Source organism: Chanodichthys erythropterus, chromosome 21, assembly GCF_024489055.1.
Source record: "Chanodichthys erythropterus isolate Z2021 chromosome 21, ASM2448905v1, whole genome shotgun sequence".
NCBI classification, from domain to species: Eukaryota; Metazoa; Chordata; class Actinopteri; order Cypriniformes; family Xenocyprididae; genus Chanodichthys; species Chanodichthys erythropterus.
In genome coordinates, this window is record NC_090241.1 from 20,985,118 (window position 1) to 21,005,838 (window position 20,721).

At 36.5% G+C, this 20,721-nt stretch overlaps 1 protein-coding gene across 1 annotated transcript in view; it reads right to left on the reverse strand.

Annotated features, from left to right (window-relative positions):
- ror1 (receptor tyrosine kinase-like orphan receptor 1) overlaps positions 1-20,721 on the reverse strand; it is a 134,569-nt gene that overhangs the window by 18,109 nt on the left and 95,739 nt on the right. The window contains exons 2-4 of the mRNA XM_067374106.1: positions 17,110-17,181; positions 10,518-10,805; positions 8,984-9,020 (exon numbers count right to left, since the gene is read on the reverse strand). Coding sequence (XP_067230207.1) covers positions 8,984-9,020; positions 10,518-10,805; positions 17,110-17,181 — 397 coding nt within the window. The remainder of the gene's footprint in view (positions 1-8,983; positions 9,021-10,517; positions 10,806-17,109; positions 17,182-20,721) is intronic.

Sequence of the window (20,721 nt, forward strand, 5' to 3'; positions counted from 1 at the left end):
TAAAAATGCTGTGAAAATAGGCATTAACACAAACTAAATTAAAATGCTGATTATGACAGCCTAGTAATAGTTACCGGGCTGTATTAATATACACATGGAAGTCTCAGCATCAGAATACAAAATAAAATTGGTAATTAAAAGCTAAAATAGGTTATAATGTCACATTGTGAGATATAAAATTACAATGGTTAGATATAAAATCACAATCATATAATGTATAGTTGCTATCAAAAGAAATAAAGCTGCAATTATGAAAGTTACAGTTCCTTTATTGTTTACTCTGAAGTGGAAAACTGCCTTCCATAGATATATAGTGACCAGTTCTAAGGGTAATGTGTCCCATTAGATTAAAAATGTCTGTAAGGAAAAAAAAAGAAAACATTAAGGACTATGAACTTGCCGTAAATCTGAGCTGCTTTTACAAGTTCCGTAACTCAGTGTGCCAACTTAGAGCGCTATACAAATATCTGCTAGTTACTTTCATAACTTTACAATTAAATTAATATCCATAACAACACACCACAGTGACATGGTCTTCAAAAAGAATCAAATATATCACATCAAGACTGAACAGAAGAACATCAATTGAAGACTACAGATCAGAATTTATGAGAGCCCTTTGTTAAATCCTTGCTGAAATGGAGAGCTTTCTAAAACTGAAACACTTGAATAGCTTTCAGAAGTATTATGGTAGTCGTTACTCAAAAGAAGGACGGGGCCCCCATTAGGATGTGCTCCTTCAGAAAATGCTGAGGCTTCTGGGATGTCTCCAGAACCCATACGCCAACAGCCAAGCCTTGAGCGAACAATGGTCTGGACTTTGTTAAGATCAGTTTGATCCACCAGCAGGCCAGTTAAAACAGAAATTGTAAAAAAGCTGAGCATCTAATTTTAAAATTTCATTTTTTTTTTTTTTTTTTTGAGAAAAACTATGGACAGCTGGGAGAAAGTTAAACAGGCATTACAAGGCCGTGATGATAATATTAATCTTTTCAAAGAAGAAAAAAGTGGATGCTATAAACAACCTTGAAGAAAAGTACAGTTCAAACGCCTACTATTAAAGAATTCCACTGACGTTTCATGGGAAATCAGTAGCGCAACTGCATTGTGTTACATTAAACTGCAAAAAAAAAAAAGAAAGAAAAAAAAAATCACAGTACAGAACTCATGTCTATTTACAGTACAGTAATGATATTTTGATAAGGATAACCTTAGCAGCTCGTCCAGCATGATTAATGTGCACCACTTTAACTGAAAGCAGCTCATTCTCAGAGAGACTAGTGATGACAGAATGACATATAACTGAAGACAAGAATCAGAAATGGTATAAACTGTAGGGGGTTGTCATTTCCAAGGCCTGTAATTGAACAAATTACAGAACATTCAAACTACACATTTGATTCATTACATGTATTCCTTAAGAATCAAACATATGACCTTATCATTGCAAGCACTATGCAATAACAGTTAAAGGTGAAGTGGTACACTAGTGGCACCTAGCGGAATTACAAAAACAAAGCATATTCTCAAACAACCTTGCAAATGCCTTCGCCAACAGGCATGTCTCAAGTTCACAAGGTACTACTTTCAATGAAAGGTCCAACATATTAGGAATATGTTTAGCTGTGTTGCTATGTGTCACGAGTAAGCAACTGAGTAAGCAATTGACTAGAGCGAACACATCTCGCTTATAATAAACCCATCCAATGTATCGACTGTTTGAGACTGGACATATCATATTAAACATTTGTTTTTCTGAATGGGTGCATCATGATGCTGTCTGTTATTGAAGCATCCATTATGGCGTGTAGCATCGCAGTGCTCCAACCACTTTGACATGTTTATGACTTGTATATTCTCTGAAAGTCTAAATGCAGCGAATTTTGGCTTGCACTACTGTAAACCTAAAGCTAAATTTCTTTTCTCATGTAACGCATCAGCCATAGTCCCGCACTGGATAAACACCCTATGGCTTAGTCTGCTACAGTAGCCATATATAGCTGGAAAGAGACTGACGGATCTGAGCAGGCCGCTCCCAAAGTTCTGATGGTGCCTTAGTAATTCAATGTTTATACTTTTGGTGTAGATAAACCTATGAATGGGACATTAGTAGTAGTCAATGAACAGTTTAAAGGTGCAATGTGTAAAATTGGGAGTATCTATTGACAGAAAAGCAATATAATATATATGACTGTTTTCAGTGGTGTATAAAGACCTTGCATCATCACTACATTGAATGCACAAGAACTAGTAGTAGTAGTAGTAGTAGTCATTTGGTTTATTAGAAGCAAAGGCCATTCTTTGTTAGAAATAAGAATAAACCTCATTGTTTCACTGGCTACTCGCTGCTGTTTCAGATGACGTCTTCTATGTCTTGTGTCGGCCAGACAGCCACCGTAGCTACTCTGAAAGGGGTGAGCGCCATTGGTTGCAGTTCGCAAACTCATCGTTAGATGCCACTAAAATGTACACATTGCACCTTTAAAAATGCCGTAAAACGTCTTTTCAAAAGATGTAATATAAGTCTAAGGTGTCCCCTGAATGTGTCTGTGAAGTTTCAGCTCAAAATACCCCATAGATTTTTGTTTAATTCATTTTTCTAACTGCCTATTTTGGGTGTTTAAAAAATGAAAATAACGACAGTCTTGTCTCCGTGAATACAGTAAGAAACGATGGTAACTTTAACCACATTTAACAGTGCATTAACAACATGCTAATGAAACATTTAGAAAGACAATTAACAAATATCACTAAAAATATCATGTCATGGATCATGTCAGTTATTATTGCTCCATCTGCCATTTTTTGCTATTGTTCTTGCTTGCTTACCTAGTCTGTTGATTCAGCTGTGCACAGATCCAGAAGTTAATACTGGCTGCCCTTGTGTAATGCCTTAAACATGAGCTGGCATATGCAAATATTGGGGATATTTGTGATCCCGACTGTTGTGTAACAGTCGGTGTTATGTTGAGATTCGCCTGTTCTTCGGAGGTCTTTAAACAAATGAGATTTATATAAGAAGTAGAAAACAATGGTGTTTCAGACTCACTGTATGTCATTTCCATGTACTGAACTCTTGTTATTTAACTATGCCAAGATAAATTCAATTTTTCATTCTAGGGCACCTTTAAGAGAAAGTATTTCAACAAAAATCTTACATACTTCACCTTTAAGCTACAGTGAATGGAAGCCTGAATGAAATGAAGTCACAGTTGTGAGATACTAAAAAAATAAATAAAACAACAAGTATTTGAGCGATAAAGTTTAAAATCAGAAATAAAGTGACAATTGTGAGGTATAAAGTCACAGTTGTGGGAAATAAAACTGCAATTGTTTGAATTTTGAGAAACAAACCTGAGAACACCAGTAAATTCTGAGCTATTAAAGGGATAGTTCACCAAAAAATGAAAATTCTGTCATCATTTACTCACCCTCAAGTTGTTCCAAACCTGTATAAATTTCTTTGTTCTGCTGTACACAAAGGAAGATATTTTGAAGAATGTTTGTAACCAAGCAGATCTCGCCCATCATTGACTACCATAGTGGGAAAAAAATACTATAGTAGTCAATGCAGGGTTACAAACATTCTGTCAAATATCTTCGTTTGTGTTCAGCAGAACAAAGAAATTTATACAGGTTTGGAACAACATGAGGTGGGGTAAATGATGACAGAATTTTACTTTTTGGGTGAACCATCCCTTTAAAGAGCAACCAGTGGTCAATCAAATTGCTTCAAAATGCTTCAAGGAAGCACAGGAAATGTTGGTTGTTGAGTTATTTATCTCCCTTAAAACTTTGTTCTCGTCTATTAAATTTTTCCTACTGTGCTTCTCGACAACATCCCAGCATCAACAGCATCACGAGCGAGTGATGCTGTGACCTCTCTCCTACAGGATGGTTGACATTTGGGCCAGAACAACAGTGGCCATTGTTTCTCCTTTCAAGGTTCAGGCCCATTCCTCATCCATGGTGTTCGATTACCTCCTTTCCAGGTGGTCCCCATAAAAAAGGCAAAGTTAAAAGTGAGGGGCAGTGAAAAGGGGGAAGAAAACATATTGCATTTATTAAAAAGTCTATGAATAAGGTCTTCAGTGTGAGTAATCATGACGTGCAGCTGTGGTGAGCATCTGAGACGTGCAAGACACAACAGAGGACTGTATGTAGACGCTGCCCCTACCTGCTGTTTCAAGACCAGCTTACCTTATTCAAGCACTTCCGTTTGCAAAAGATAAAGTAGAATGAACCTCACATAACTGAATCAAAGCCAAATCCGCCCTCATCAAACAAACAACCACCCAACAACCTCCTCTGCCATAAAGGGCTCAGGGGACTCCATTATGGTCAAACTCTTAAAAGGTTAGTTCAGCCAAAGATGAAAATCTATCATCATTTACTCACCCTTATGTCATTCAAGACCTGTATGACTTTCTTTCTTCTGTGGAACATAAAAGATATTTTGAAAAATGTTTTAAGCTGCAGTTGTGAGACAAAGTCACGATTTTGAGAAATAAAGTCACAATTGTAAGATATTAAGGTAAATATAGCAGAAATAGTCACATTTGTTAGATTTAAAGTCACAATTGTGAGATATGAAGTCACATATGTGAGAAATAAAGTCACAACTGTAAGGTATTAAGACACATTTACCTGACATAAAGTCTAATTTCTGAGATATTTAGGCATGTTTGTGAGATATTAAGTAGCAAATATGAGAGAAAAATCACAATGTAATTTATGAAGTCACAATTATGAAAAAATTAAGTCACAATTATTAGATATCAAGCTGCAATTACAATATCAGTCAGCGTGGCCCAAAACAACACTGGACACCTTTGACTTTCATTGTATGGACAATAAAGCACGGAGACATTTTAAAAAAAAATATCTTCTTTTGTGTTTCATAAAAGAAGATATTGAAAGTGATAAAAGTTTGGAATAAAATAAGGACATCAGAATAAGTTTTACACAATGAAAATGAGACTGAGACTTTTTGAACAGATTTTTCAAAAATCTTTACTTGTTTTCTCACCACTAAACCACTAGTTTTCTGTAAAGCTGCTTTGAAACAATCTGTATTGGAAGATCGCTATACAAATAAATGTGAACTGAACGTGAATCCCTTTTTCCCTGTCTATTCATTGACCTTTTGCCCTTTAGACATCAATACCTCTCCCCACTTTCTCTCATATTTCCTCTCTTTCCCACTACAAGGCCAGCTCAAGACCAGCTGTGGCTAGTTCAGCTTTCAGTCTATGCATTGACACCAGACCTCCAAACGCACCTCTGCTCTGGAGTTCATTAAAGGAAGAGTTTCATTAGAGTCCCAGCCACAACATGTCACCAGGGACACTCTCACCCCACACCCTCTTTACCAGGTACCTCTCACCAAGACGAGACTGACACTTTGATACTTCTCTGGAAAAAAAAGGAGGTACATAAAGGAGAAAGAGAGCAAAGAAGACAGACAGCGTACTGACCCTTTTCCTCTTGATGGAAGCTGACAAGATGACTTTCTTTGATGATGACACTAATGATTACCAACAGGCCAACATATGGCTCAAAGAGATCTCTGTGCTCCTCAATGCAGGCAGTGCAATGACGGCAGCAAGCCCAAAACTAGCCGTGCTGCCGCCTGTATGAGGCTTAGAGGCACACAGGCGGGTTTGTGGACTTTAATCAATATTAATGTGATTTGGAGCGCGGCCAGGCACGTCAAACGGTCAGGGGTTCATACTTTGATTTGGACCAAGACTATCCACAGTGCTGAGAAATGAAATCTACAGCACTTTGAGATTCTCATCAGCACTGTAAATAAAAAACACGTGACTGTTTACTTCTAACAGTGCTACATAATATGAGAAGATGCTAGTGAGGGCAAAAACAACTTACTAAATTTCCATAGCACTAAATTGAAAGTATTACAGGGATCTAAAAAAACACATGCTATCATAAATCTATAGAATAAATATCTGTGCTCCAATGCTAAATGGCTACAGTAGGTGTTGAAGCCTGCAGCATGGAAATATGGTAAGATTAAAAGAGAAACATGAAGGCAGTGTATTAATGTACTGTCTGAAATCTGAGTGGGCTGAAACAGAAACATGTGGTGAGCCTGGTTGTACATTTCAGCACAAACAGGTGCTGGCTGATTTTAATCAAGTTAGACATACAATGCTAAAGTTCCTACAACCTTAAACAAGATTCATGTAAAGGAACATGGACAATATCTTAATTTGTCTTTGCTAACCTAGAATTGACCTGCTGAAGTCTCCGGACCTCTCTCTTTTACTGTATAACTATAAATTATAAATTGACAGAACACTCTTTAATTATCTTACCTCAGAGTTATTCCTGATGTAATGAATCTGCAATGAACTATTAGAATTGCAATGTAGCTTTCATTGTAGTTTTTCAATAAAAAACTAATTTGAGACAAAATAAATTGCAAAATATGAATTTAATTTTTATATATATATATATATATATATATATATATATATATATATATATATATATATATATATATATATATATATATATATATATTAGTTCTGTCATGAATGAAACTCTAGATGGTGCGGGTTCTAATGCAAGCTGATGATTTCACTTTTTTAACTTTAGTTAGTGTGTAATGTTGCTGCTTGAGCATAAACAGTATCTGCAAATTTACAGCACTGAAAGTTCAATGCGAACGGAGATATTGGCTGCGTCCGAAAACCTAGGTAGCTGTCTTGCTGCCTCGCTATCTTATAAGAGAATGACTTATAAAAGTCAGCATTTGTGCATGAAGCTACCTCATGAAATTGATTTCAGGCAGACTTCTGAGGCAGCAGACAGTTTAATGATCTACAGCAATATAGCGCGAGCTTTGGTGAGAACTAAACAAATATTTAATTACTACAGTAGTAATTTCTCGATAGAAATGATATCAAAATTGAAATATGTTGATCAAAATCGTACATTTATACACAAACTGAGCAGCAAACGCAACTTTCGGACGCCATTTTTTATTTTCTAGCTCAACTGTCACAGAATGGAAAGCACAGGATTGTGGTATATCAAAGGCAGCTAAGGATACATCTATGCTTCCTTCAAAAATCGATCTGAGGAAGGTATCTCATGAGAGAGGAAGTGAAGCTAATATTGGATTCGGACGTGCCTTGATGCCTTACTACCTTGAAATGTGTCCTCAGAAGGCAGCATTTTCCAGTTTTCGGACACAGCGATTGTCTTTTAAAGTTATGGCAGTTTAATGCCTACAAAAATGACCGGTTTGGACTACAACAAACTTCTTCCTGGGTTGGTGACACCATAAACCCTGCAAAACACGCCCCCGGGAACACGCAACAAAGTGGGCCATGTGGCGCAGCATAATGAAAGCGGATGAGTTGTGTACACCGGTTGTGTACAAAAGATAATAGATTATAATCTGTGATATTTTCTACACTGGATGCGGCGCTGAAGACAGCTTCCAGAATCTACACGAGTTCAATACTGAATTTGCACAAAGGCTATTACTGAAAGCAGTTCCCACTTTAAAAGTGAAGCTGCTGTTTATTGGCTTCAAACTGTAAGTACGTTTTATTGTTTGTACATGTCCTTTAAACATTTAACGTTAGTTCTGTTGCTATTTTTTGGTTGCAACAAGGATTTAAACAAAGACCAACGCATTTTTGCTTTGTTATTCAGTTAGCTAAATTCTACAAACACCAACAAACATCTATGTTCATAGACAAACAGTTGTTGATGCTATAAATTAAATGATACCTTTACAAAAATGTGACTACTCAGTCATGTTTTCGGCTACAGTAAAGCTTTAATCAGGATAAAAGTGTATACTGAAAGCTAACAAACAGCAGTGACAGCATATCTAATCACTCTGACACAAATAATAAATGAAATACCATTCATAAACGCAATTGTAGAGGTTCTGCTTTGCCCTCTTCATCTGGGTCTGATTCGGCTCAATTTAATACAGCAATATAGATGCCATTGTTTACATTTTCACCGAAGCCCACGTAACCGGTAACAACTAAAATGGTAAGGGGGCGTGGCGTTTCCGGACGCTTCAGCGAATCTCGATTGCTCTGTATACACTGGGTCAGCTAACCAATCTGAGCACATTGCGTATTTTGCAGGTAGTGGCTTTATAGAAGCAGGAAGTCAAACGAACCATTCATATAACAATAGATACAGAGGTGTAGAATAAAGGTAATATATATGAAAAATATGGCTTTTTAAAAAAATGAAGTATTAAGACATGTTAAACTGCGTCCCCAAAACACATTCAAGCCTAGAAAAAAAACATTGAATCACCCCTTTAACTTTGACACAAGCTGATTGGTCCATGCTGCATCTGCAGCCAATGAGCTTGCTGCTCAACATGTTTAAATGGCTGGTTACATTCACTATGGCAGTTTGTAGCGTGCTTCAGTGTTCCTCTAAAACCCTTCACCTTCCCCAGCTCCACTTGTATAGATCTGCTATGTGGTTTTGATAAATGCTATTTGTGCAGCAGCACTATGTCTTACTCGCAGCAGCATATCGGCATGTGTATTGGCAGTAGCAAGTTCCTGTACTTGCTCTGCAGAAGTAGCAGCAATGATCAACATCAGATCTAGCAGCGTAGCAGATCTATTCTGCCAAGACCAAATACATTAACACTGTCATATCCATTACTATGCTAAAAATCTTCGAAGAGTTGTCATGATATATATATCAAATATAGGTTGGAATTGCTATGCTTAGTCTAACATATAAAACTTTACAGACAAGAGTATGCATTCCTTTCTGTGTAGGTATATATCATCCACTCGCTCACACATAAAATGGAAATGCTTTACCCAGACAACTCTTGAAGGAGCAATTAAATAATTTGCCTATCAAATGTTTCTTTTTCCCCCTTTTGCTCTTGTATATTTAATGAAAGATAATGGAGAATTTTAGATGGGGTACAGCACAGAGGAAAGCAAAATGGACTTACGGTGAAGGCCTTCCAGGCAGAGTGGTGGGAGCAGGATCTGGAAGAAAGAAAGAGTGGGGATTTTTAACAACATGCTAGGAACAAATCGCCCACAAAGAAGCATAACACATGTGGCCAATATGGCTCCTTGGCATCATGGAGTAGAGAATAACTACAGTGATCTCATCAGACCTACATAGTTTCTCAAGATTTTTACTGTAAAGGTCTGAGGACGGTAAAGTGCTACACTTAAAGGGATAGTTCACCCAAAAATGAAAATTTGATGTTTATCTGCTTACCCCCAGCGCATCCAAGATGTAGGTGACTTTGTTTCTTCAGTAGAACACAAATTATGATTTGTCTGTCCGTCTTATAACGCGAGTGAATGGGAATACAATCAATAAGAGTCGAAAAAACATGCATAGACAAATCCAAATTAAACCCTGTGGCTTGAGATGACACATTGATGTCCTAAGGCACGAAACAATCTGTTTGTGCGAGAAACCAGACAGTATTTATATAATTTTTTACCTCTAATAAACCAATATGTCCAACTGCTTTCAGCATTTGCTTAGTGAGGTATGATCGCACTCTGACAACGGAAGTAATGTCTAGTACTCATTGAAGTATATGCCGTTGTCAGAGCGCGATCAGACCTCAATAAGCAAATGCTGAACGCAGTTGGGGGTAAGCAGATAAACATCAAATTTTCATTTTTGGGTGAACTATCCCCTTAAGAAGATGCATTAAAAACACATTTACAGCACAGGACTTCAGGACATTTACAATGGTCTTCATTCCAAATGGAGGGACCACTACTTTGCAACGGGTCCAAATTTATATGAGTGGTCTACTTGAAGAACTCTTTAATATCTCAATTGTTTCTCCTAGATAGCAGTGGCATTACTTCACTTTTGCTGAATTCTAATGCTCATTAGATTTTTATCTTGAGAAAGACTGTAATACTGTATCAACTGTTTTTGTTCATACAATGAAAGTTAATGGGGTACAATATACAACAAAAACACAAGGTGTGTTCGAAATCAAATAGTGAGTAGGTACTACATTTAATGAGGAATTAATTTTGCAACTGTTAAAAAACATATTTTCTATATAGTTTAAATGGTCATCCGAGTACTTTTCACCTACCATTTTTCTACTGCCTACTTTTTACTACTACTTTTTGCCTACTAAATAGGCATAATCAGATACAGGGACTGAATTTTTTTTCCTTTTAACACAAAAAAGGGGTTAACCTTCTCGCTTTATTTAAAAAAAAAAAAAATCATGTATTCGTATGAATTTGCCACCTCATAAAATAGTTCATTTTCCAATAAGATTAACACAAATTTGGTGTTTGCTTCATTTGTTTAAATTTAAATTTAAATTAAAAAAAAACATAACTGAGAACCTTCTAATGTCGTATTTGCTATCATAGATGTCCCGCTTAGATGTGATGTGTTTAAATATGCAAACCTGAAGTTTTTCTGCAATGCGTCATCAGTCACGCAATTATGAAATCATCGCAATATCGCTAAATTCCAAAAACACTCACCAAACTTGACAAACAGGATTCCTGTGGTAGAGACTGTGCCATAGGTGCTGGTAGCCACACACTGAAAGTAACCGGTGTCTGTGGTGTCCAGGTTTCGGATTCTTAGGCGGGAGCCATACTGAGTGGGCCTGTAAGAGACACGCCGCGGCTCCTGGACCACAGGGGCATCGTTTTTAAACCAGCGGATTGTGGGTGGTGGATTCCCTGAAACGTGGCAATTTAACTCAGCTGTCTGTCCGAGGGAGGTAGTGATATTATTCATCGGAGCATCCAGCCTTAGGAAGTGATCTGAATGGACAAGACAGAAAAGTTATTGAAAATGTAGCTAACTTACTCAAATTACCCAAAGGGAATAGTGTTGAAAAAAGTTATACGGGTTTGGTACAACATGATGGTTAGTGATAACGACAGAAATAATCCTTTAAACGGTCATTATTTGATGTGTAGTAAATCAAAAGTTTTTCCAAGAGGCTTTTCTTAGTGTTTGTGGGTATTTTGCAACTATATACGCACATTCAATGTTCAACAAACCTCTAAGCTGCCGATTAGGAATTCTTTACATGATATTTAGCGGTTGCCACTAGGTGGTAAATCATTAGTTTGTCTCATTGGGGTGGATATAGCGCCAGAGGGGACAGAAGAACCTCTTGAAGCTTCTGGAAACTTCTGTCTCCAGAAAATTTGTCTTGCCAGGCCTACAGCTAACTTTGATAAGGGGCCAGCAAAAACATGACAACCCCTAATATTTCATGGGTGCTGGGAGGGAAATAAAAGCACTTGTAGTGAGCTCAGCAGATCTGATCCATTCTGGTCTCAGTAAGGCCATAGAGGGGAACTTATGTAGTAACACTTCAAATCTATGGGAAAATTTAACAGACGGAGTGTTGAAACACTTTGTGGTAAAGGACCTAAACCAGAATTGGGGTTATAATGGATATGCAATGGTACATGTAGATGCTTGTGAAAACAATGTGATCTTATTAGTATTAGTAATGTGTGGTTTAAGCACAAATCCATTTTTGTACATTTCGATAGATGTTGAAATGTACAGTATAAACGCTTTTATGCATGAACAACTTTTCTTTTATTGTATTTAAAATATCTGAGATTTTTAATTTGGTTATCACATTCATTTAACGCCATAAACATGTCACATACTAATTTAGCATTATAATGTTTCATTTTGTTGTGTGAATTCTAAAGACTGGACTGAAAAATTATGATAGCATTCACATACACAAACCAGTAAATTAATAAAACACCAAAGGAACATCATATAACAACAATATTACAATTATATTTTATACATGCTGAGGTTGTACTGTACCGTCTATAATAGTAACCACAAAATGGTTTAAGTTTTAGATGCTGATAATACATTGATATTGTTAAAATAAAAATTATATACTTGGCATACATATGGCAATGAATACTAATGAGATCATTTTGGCGTAAAACACACAGTCAAAGTTGTTCCATACAAATAATTTTAACCTCTGTTCCCTAGGACTTCCTGTGGAGTCATATGATCAGTTTGGCAGACAAGCTCCGACAGGCTCTTGATGGCATCCTGACAAGCCCTACTTGTGTAGCCAAGAAGCAAAGAGTGAAAGTAAACTTTTCCTCTCACTCAGCACGGATTTACTATGAGCATATCATACAAAGAGTCCAACAATCTGTCAATACTTAAAGAGAGTCACTTCTACACTAGGGCATTGTGGAGTGAAATTAATTACTGCTAACTAACTACAGTGGGGTTCCAGAAGAAAAAAAATCCCACTACTTTTTCCATAGAGAAATCTATTTTAGGTGATAATATATAAATATTTCAAGAAAGGTATAATATTAAATTTTGGTCAATGAATATCCATAGTCAATAGTTTTCATATTTCATATTTTGCTAAAATTCAAATGTTGTAATGCTAAATTGTTGATATTAATATTAGTGCAGTTTCGGTTCAAGGCATATAACTCATTACTACCATCTAAACCACCTAAAACGTTATTCAGTTATACACTACAAACCTGTGAAGCAGTGAAAATTGTCTGTGAATCTATGATGTGTGATCTGACAAATCTTAATGGTCAAACTGTAAAATAGAAAACTTTTGGTTGAGATGTCATGCCACATTAGTTCACTAAAGTCTGAATTTATAGCGGTTGTAATAGTAACAATTACCCCTTCTCTTTCTCTTCGAATTCAGTAGCATCTTCTCACAGGAGGTCAGACTATGGTGCAATGCAAGGAATGTGACTTTGACGAGAAAATTAATAAAAGTATATTGAGTAGGAGCCATGAGTGTGGCTCCCCAGGGTTACAGGCAGGGTAAGCAGCCGCAGGGCCCACAGCTGTGCAGGTACATCCACAATATTAGTCCTGCTGTGGTGGGGGATGAATTCCACTGACTACCATTCACCTTTCAGAAACCCCAGCACTGTCTGAACTATACCTGACAGCAGAAAACTGCATCTAGGGTTACCAGCAATTTTTGAGCAGGACTTTGTTGACCACAACATTAACAGGAATATGAGGAATGGACCTGGGAGAAGCTGGCTTTTTCAGGAACTGGTGAATTATTGTTAGGTGAATATTGTTTTTTGAAATTCTTTTGAAAACATTAAAGTGACCCTATACTCAACCTCATTTAAAATACATCTAAATACATATATTTCAGGTGAACAGGTATATTGCTTTCTAAAAACAGTGTCATGATCATGAGATTAAATGTTACTGAATATTATTATTTATTAACTTATCGTTTTATTATATTGACATTGACAACCCTAGTTTTTACAGCAACAAATCTTTTGGTTTTATAACAAGAATAATATAAGTTTTATGCCCATTTTGCAATCATTTACAATAATAATTCATATTTTAATTTCATAATCAATTTTGCAATAATGTTTACAACATTATTAATATAAAAGCCAATTATGTTCATTTTGCCTTTAGAATATTACGCTTATTATTATTTTTGTATATGTTTTGTATAAATGGGACTGAAAATACATTGCTTTTTAGTAGAACTTCAGCACATTTGGGGGTCTCTAGGAACAAAAAGCTCAAAAGACATTAGAGAGCTTTGGAAAGGCAAGTCACTGCAAATTCACACCACAAAATATATTAATCATGCAGATTTTTGAGGCCTTAGTCATTTCTCATGATCACAATTTCTCTATATGAAACCACAGTGAGATACCTGAGGTCTGGAGGACAAGTGAAGTGACTAATATACATTACCCCACAACCTTTTCTCTTCTTTTTTATCCTTCCTCTTGTCCATTCACACCTCCTCACTTCTCTTTTCCCTACTCTCTTTTTACCGCCCTCTTGCTCTCGTTCCAGACATGTCTGGTCTGAGGCTGGCTGGAGGGAAAGTAACCTTCCTTCCCCTGGAGGATCTCTTCTTTATCCCTTCATCTTAATTTCCTCCATCCAAATATCAGCTCTCTTAAAACAATATACAAATATGGTTCTCCAAAAATGGATTCGAATGAAAAATACAACCACAGGGGGATCAGTTCTGACCCATAATGCATCTGACTGACAAGCCTAATCTTTTGGACACTTCCACTTCCTCCTAATGATGTAAGCATGCGGTGACTGGTTATGAATTTCAGCCAACCGCACACAGACCCACATGCACATATAATTCAGTTGTTTATTTATCAAAACTGATTTGAGTAATCAAGCAGAATCAAGACAATGGCATCTTTTATTGGCAGCGTGGGTGTGTGTGGACAGTAGGCTTTATTTTTTACTGTGCTGATAGTTATTGGAGGGGAGTGTGTGGGAAATGGATGTCTTACATATAAAATAGTCAGAAAAAATAAAAATGGAAAATGGAAGTGTATTGAACGTTTAGATAAAATCTGAAAGGAATTAAAAAAAAAAAATAAAAAAATAAAAATTATGCGTTATGCGCTTTGAAATATTTATACCAATAAAAAAGTTTTCCCCCACTTTCAAAAGTTTTACATCAATGAAAGGTTAGATTTTTGTGATTTTTTGAATCAAAGATCAAAAGGATAAACAATGCAGATTTACTTGTACAGCCATCTTTGATCATATTTACCAAGGGTGGCAATAATTATGACTATACAGTGGGTATGGAAAGTATTCAGACCCCCTTAAATTTTTTACTCTTTGTTATATTGCAGCCATTTGCTAAAATCATTTAAGTTAATTTTTTTTTTCCTCATTAATGTACACACAGCACCCCATATTGACAGAAAAACACAGAATTGTTGACATTTTTGCAGATTTATTAAAAAAGAAAAACTGAAATATCACATGGTCCTAAGTATTCAGACCCTTTGCTCAGTATTTAGTAGAAGCACCCTTTTGATCTAATACAGGGAAAGATGCAACAAGTTTTTCACACCTGGATTTGGGGATCCTCTGCCATTCCTCCTTGCAGATCTTCTCCAGTTCTGTCAGGTTGGATGGTAAACGTTGGTGGACAGCCATTTTTAGGTCTCTCCAGGGATGCTCAATTGGGTTTAAGTCAGGGCTCTGGCTGGGCCATTCAAGAACAGTTGTTGTGAAGCCACTCCTTCGTTATTTTAGCTGTGTGCTTAGGGTCATTGTCTTGTTGGAAGGTAAACCTGAGCACTCTGAAGAAGGTTTTCGTCCAGGATATCCCTGTACTTGGCCGCATTCATCTTTCCCTCGATTGCAACAAGTCGTCCTGTCCCTGCAGCTGAAAAACACCCCCACAGCATGATGCTGCCACCACCATGCTTCACTGTTGGGACTGTATTGGACAGGTGATGAGCAGTGCCTGGTTTTCTCCACACATACCGCTTAGAATTAAGGCCAAAAAGTTCTATCTTGGTCTCATCAGACCAGAGAATCTTATTTCTCACCATCTTGGTGTTTTTTTAACAAACTCCATGAGGGCTTTCATGTGTCTTGCACTGAGGAGAGGCTTCCGTTGGGCCACTCTGCCATAAAGCCCCGACTGGTGGAGGGCTGCAGTGATGGTTGACTTTCTACAATTTTCTCCCATCTCCCGACTGCATCTCTGGAGCTCAGCCACAGTGATCTTTGGGTTCTTCTTTACCTCTCTCACCAAGGCTCTTCTCCCCCGATAGCTCAGTTTGGCCGGACGGCCAGCTCTAGGAAGGGTTCTAGTTGTCCCAAAAGTCTTCCATTAAAGGATTATGGAGGCCACTGTGCTCTTAGGAACCTTAAGTGCAGCAGAAATTTTTTTGTAACCTTCGCCAGATCTGTGCCTTGCCACAATTCTGTCTCTGAGCTCTTCAGGCAGTTCCTTTGACCTCATGATTCTCATTTGCTCTGACATGCACTGTGAGCTGTAAGGTCTTATATAGACAGGTGTGTGGCTTTCCTAATCAAGTCCAATCAGTATAATCAAACACAGCTAGACTCAAATGAAGGTGTAGAACCATCTCAAGGATGATCAGAAGAAATGGACAGCACCTGAGTTAAATATATGAGTGTCACAGCAAAGGGTCTGAATACTTAGGACCATGTGATATTTCAGTTTTTCTTTTTTAATAAATCTGCAAAAATGTCAACAATTCTGTGTTTTTCTGTCAATATGGGGTGCTGTGTGTACAGTACATTAATGAGGAAAAAAAATGAACTTAAATGATTTTAGCAAATGGCTGCAATATAACAAAGAGTGAAAAATTTAAGGGGGTCTGAATACTTTCCGTACCCACTGTATATGTGCATTTTAGTAGACAAATTAAATATCCTAGTAAGAATGTGAAAAGTGTGTTTACTTCATAGTTGAACAAATACCCATATGCAAAAAAGATACCTCATATATCTTGCAGACAGGAATTACTATAAGATCTTTTGTTTCTTTAAAACCTTTCTGTTTTCTGACCTAAAGCATAAGTCAGCTGCTGGTCAAAAGAAAGTTCTTGTGTTGACAGCTGTATTCAAACGCCAGGCAACAAATTCGACTGAGAATAAAATATTAATCCCAAAGCAATTAGGACCATTTGGAGAAATCACATAGCGGACATAATGACTCCAATTCTCTTATTAGTTTAATTACTACTGAGTTTGGTTCAAGACAGGAAAAACACTTAAACTATATGACAAATAAAAGATCGACAGAAAAGGGTCTTGAAATGGAAGAATTGAGGCGGAGGGCTATAATTATGTGTCGGTAAGTATTTGTATTTACTAGAGAGAGAAAAAAAAGGAGAGAAAGAGAAGCTAAATGAAGTTGTATGATGGCACTGAAATTTAGCGATCTTATAGAAAATACGTTCTCACTTGAATTCTTCTGACTTTTGTTCCAACTTGCACCTAAAACAATAGCACAGACACAACAGATCTAGGTTTACCATGAGCACGGAATCCCCCAAATTAGTGTGCACTGTACCAGACTGAAGAATTAGGATGACTTAAGACACATAACAGGCTTCTTTCAAAATGTTGCCATACTAGAGCTCACATGTTCCTGCTAGTAATGCTGTCTGCTTTGGCAATCAAAACTAACATTCATCTCCAGACAAAACATCCAGAAATCTCTGCAGATCTGTCACATTACTGTAGACCTAATGGTGTCCCTGAGTGGCCTAGAAGAGCTGGGCTAAAACTCACCTCTTTCAGCTCCTCTGGACATGTTCCAACTGGAGGCGGCCACCACGTTTGGGTCTGAAGGAATCTCTGCCCCTGTAGATACAAAGCCATGAGAGAAAGTCAAGGAGAGGCACATTTCAGATTGTGGTGGTATCATGGTACAGTAAAGGTACTTTGGGGCTTTATAAAAGTTACTTGGATACTGTATTCATGTACTATGGTATTCAAATGGATGCATATTTAAAATAAATAATATTGTAATACCATGGTCAGTTGAATAGGTCCAGTGTCTGGCTCATATAATATACATCTACTATAAAGTACATATGTAAGTATACTGATAAAACTAATAACTGGAAACATATACACACACTAATATGATTAAATAAATACATAACCATCTGTACAACTCAGTCAGGTTTATTCAGTCATATTAAATTACACTGATTGGATTATAACTAGTTGTTGCATGGCTCATGGTTCAACCAGTTATTGATCAATTGTGGCACTGATATTTTTATTTTATGGCTGTTAAACTGTAAATGACACCATCAGCAAAATGTTCCTACATAGAAAGTTTTTTCTTCTCCCATTTTAAATCAATATTTCTTGTCCATGTGTTTATTTATTTAGCAAGTAGTTATGTAATAAACTGGATAATGTACTTTAAGCCAGTCATTATTGCAAAATAAACCTCTTCAGGATATTATAAGTCAAGACCCCTCTGCTTTGCGTTCACTCTGTGGGTTTATTTTGTTCAAATGTACATTATCTCTTATTTAATTTAGATTTTAAGACATAAAGCACAGTTTTTAGGTTAACTAACAAAACATTTTAAACAATTCTAAATGTCGCTAGCCATTTTTTTTTTTTTAAAATAAATCCAGTTTCAGTTCAGTATTCAGTTTTGTGAGACGAATGATAAAACATACAAGAATGTGAAATTAAAGAGACGGTCATGTTGCTATTAGTTCTCTGTGTGTGTTCAGGAGCGTGCAGGTAAACCTGCCTCTAATATATGAAGATTACAGACTTGTTACTGTACAAAGGACATTTTATTATAGTGTAGAAGCACAATATGGGCAAGTGTTGACAGGTTCAGAGTTAGTAATGCTCATCTTACAATGGCCCCCTTTGAGTCAGACTAGGGATATTTTCATCATTTTACTACAGAACACAATAAACAATGGACTGGGGCAGTACATGAGTCCGAACAGAGGTGCAAGGTGCTCCAGGAATGTATGGCATTAGTTCATTTCTCTCCCTTCTGTGTGTGTGCTTGATCAGAGACAGTATAAAAAGTCTAAATAAATGGTTAAAAAAACTGAATGGGAGAAATCAAATCACTCAACATGGTCGCTGCAGGAAAATACCTTTCTATTAAAAAAAGCATCAGTTTATTGTTGAAGGCATCGCTGATCTAATCCTTATTCTCATTACAGTATTATTAGACTATTAGGGTTAGTAGAATAAGTTAATACTAATATAGTAATAGAATAAGTCTACTAATACTCCAATGACTGGTAGTTGACATGTAGCTCCAAATTTACTTATAGTAAATAGAAAGTCTAAAGTGGAGTATGGAAATAAAGTGTTACCAAAGTGTGTAAAAAAACAGCCATCAAAGTGTACTCTCTTTATGTGCACTTAAGGTGGCCTTTTATTTCATTAATATTATATTATCTGCAATTTCAGTTTATATATTATATATATATATATATATATGTGTGTGTGTGTGTGTGTATATATATATATATATATTGATAGATAGATATAGATATATATATAGATATAGATATAGATAGGTTTGCAATACACTACAAGTGCACATTATGTGCACTTCTTTTTCACAAGGGTATACAATAACTGCCTTGGGGCATTACTAAAATGGCTGCCAAATGAAATGACTAATAAACAAGGTGATCCAACTTTTTTGTTAAAATCGCCAATAATCTTACCCAGTAAAGCCATCGCTACGTCTTCACAATAATCCTAACTAAAGCCGAGTTCAGACTGCACGATTTTCAAAGTAGTCGGGTCACCGTTCTTTTCACACTGCAAGAATATCTTGGCCAGCAATCGGCATTTGTCGGCGATTTCTCAAAACCTGTCGGCGAGCCAAAATCGGGGCTAAAATAGTGCAGTCTGAACTCGGCTTTCATGACAATGGTCAAGCTTGCAAAGTTCAAGCTAATGAACAAAACTGAAACATTTTCTTAAAGGAACTCTCCACTTTTTTTGAAAATAGGCTCATTTTCCAACTCCCCTAGAGTTAAAACTAGTTCATTGAATCTGATGAGACCAATTGCATCTCGCTCAAAAATGACCAAGGAGTTTCTATATTTTTCCTATTTAACCCTCAGGGGTCTGAGGTTTTTTGGTGCCCTGGAGAAGGTTTGACATGCCCTGACATTTGTGCTTTTTTCAGTTGTTCATAAACATATTAATGGAAAAAGTGTCATTACACTGTATTCAGCACAAACTAGGCTACAATAATATGTGAGGAACATGTCTGTACATGTTTGTATTTTTGAAGGAATAACGTTTATGCGTGGTTATTGAAAAAAAAAAGTCACTGAAATAAAGCCAAAAAATATATATTAAATTTGTGTTCACAATACTTCTGGGTATTGGAGGTTGTAAACTAGAGTTTTTGCTTCAAAACGAGGTAAAAATTATGCTGCCTGCTTATTCATATAAAACAATAGAGATTTAAATTTTCTAAAACATCTTGGGTAAAGAAACACAGTATGCGTGGAGGCGTGAATCCTCATGAATAATGGGTGATTCTCACCTGAGAAGACAAAAGAATCGAATAAAGAGCTCTAATTACCTGCATAAATAATGAGCTCTTTCAGACAGGTAGGCTGTGAAAAAAATCATGTCTCAGCTCATCATGGTGTAAATCAAACATACAGAAAAAACTGCAATACTGTGAAATATTATTACAATTTAAAATAATGGTATTCTATTATATTCTTTAAAATGTAATGCATTTCTGTGATGCAAAGTGTCTGAACAGTTATGTTACATCTATGGCATTTCATATAGGCTTTTAGCTTAAAAGCATTGCATATTTGGAGAAATATTGATGGATTCTCATATGTTTGTCAATTTTCTATACAGAGGAATAATATTTATTCAATATTTATTGTCTTCACTATGAATGCTGGATACTGTTTTCAATTCATACTTGCAGCCGGAGGGCGCTCTGTACACCATTAATCCACAAATCCATATAAAGAAGAAAAAGAACCAGGAACTAACTGAATGTCTTCTAGAGCTCACGAACCATGGCTTTAACATCCAGATAAACACTTTCAAGACAATAAATACACGATTGAGACGATGAATGCATGCATTGCCTCAGAATTTGTGTCTGAATAGCGCTGGCTCCGTGGGCGTGACCGCATTAGTGGATAATGAGCTGAATCACTGACTTCTGACATGGCTCTCTTTTCATACAGATTACATAAACACAGAATTTTTGTTTTCGATTTGACTTACACGATTTAAAACCTGACATTTCAACATTTTTTTAGACAGAAGTCTCATTTTTTGTGATTAGTATTCACCAAGTTACAGTTCATTTTCTGAGAACTATCAGATTGGACTTCGTTCAGAGGGAGACGA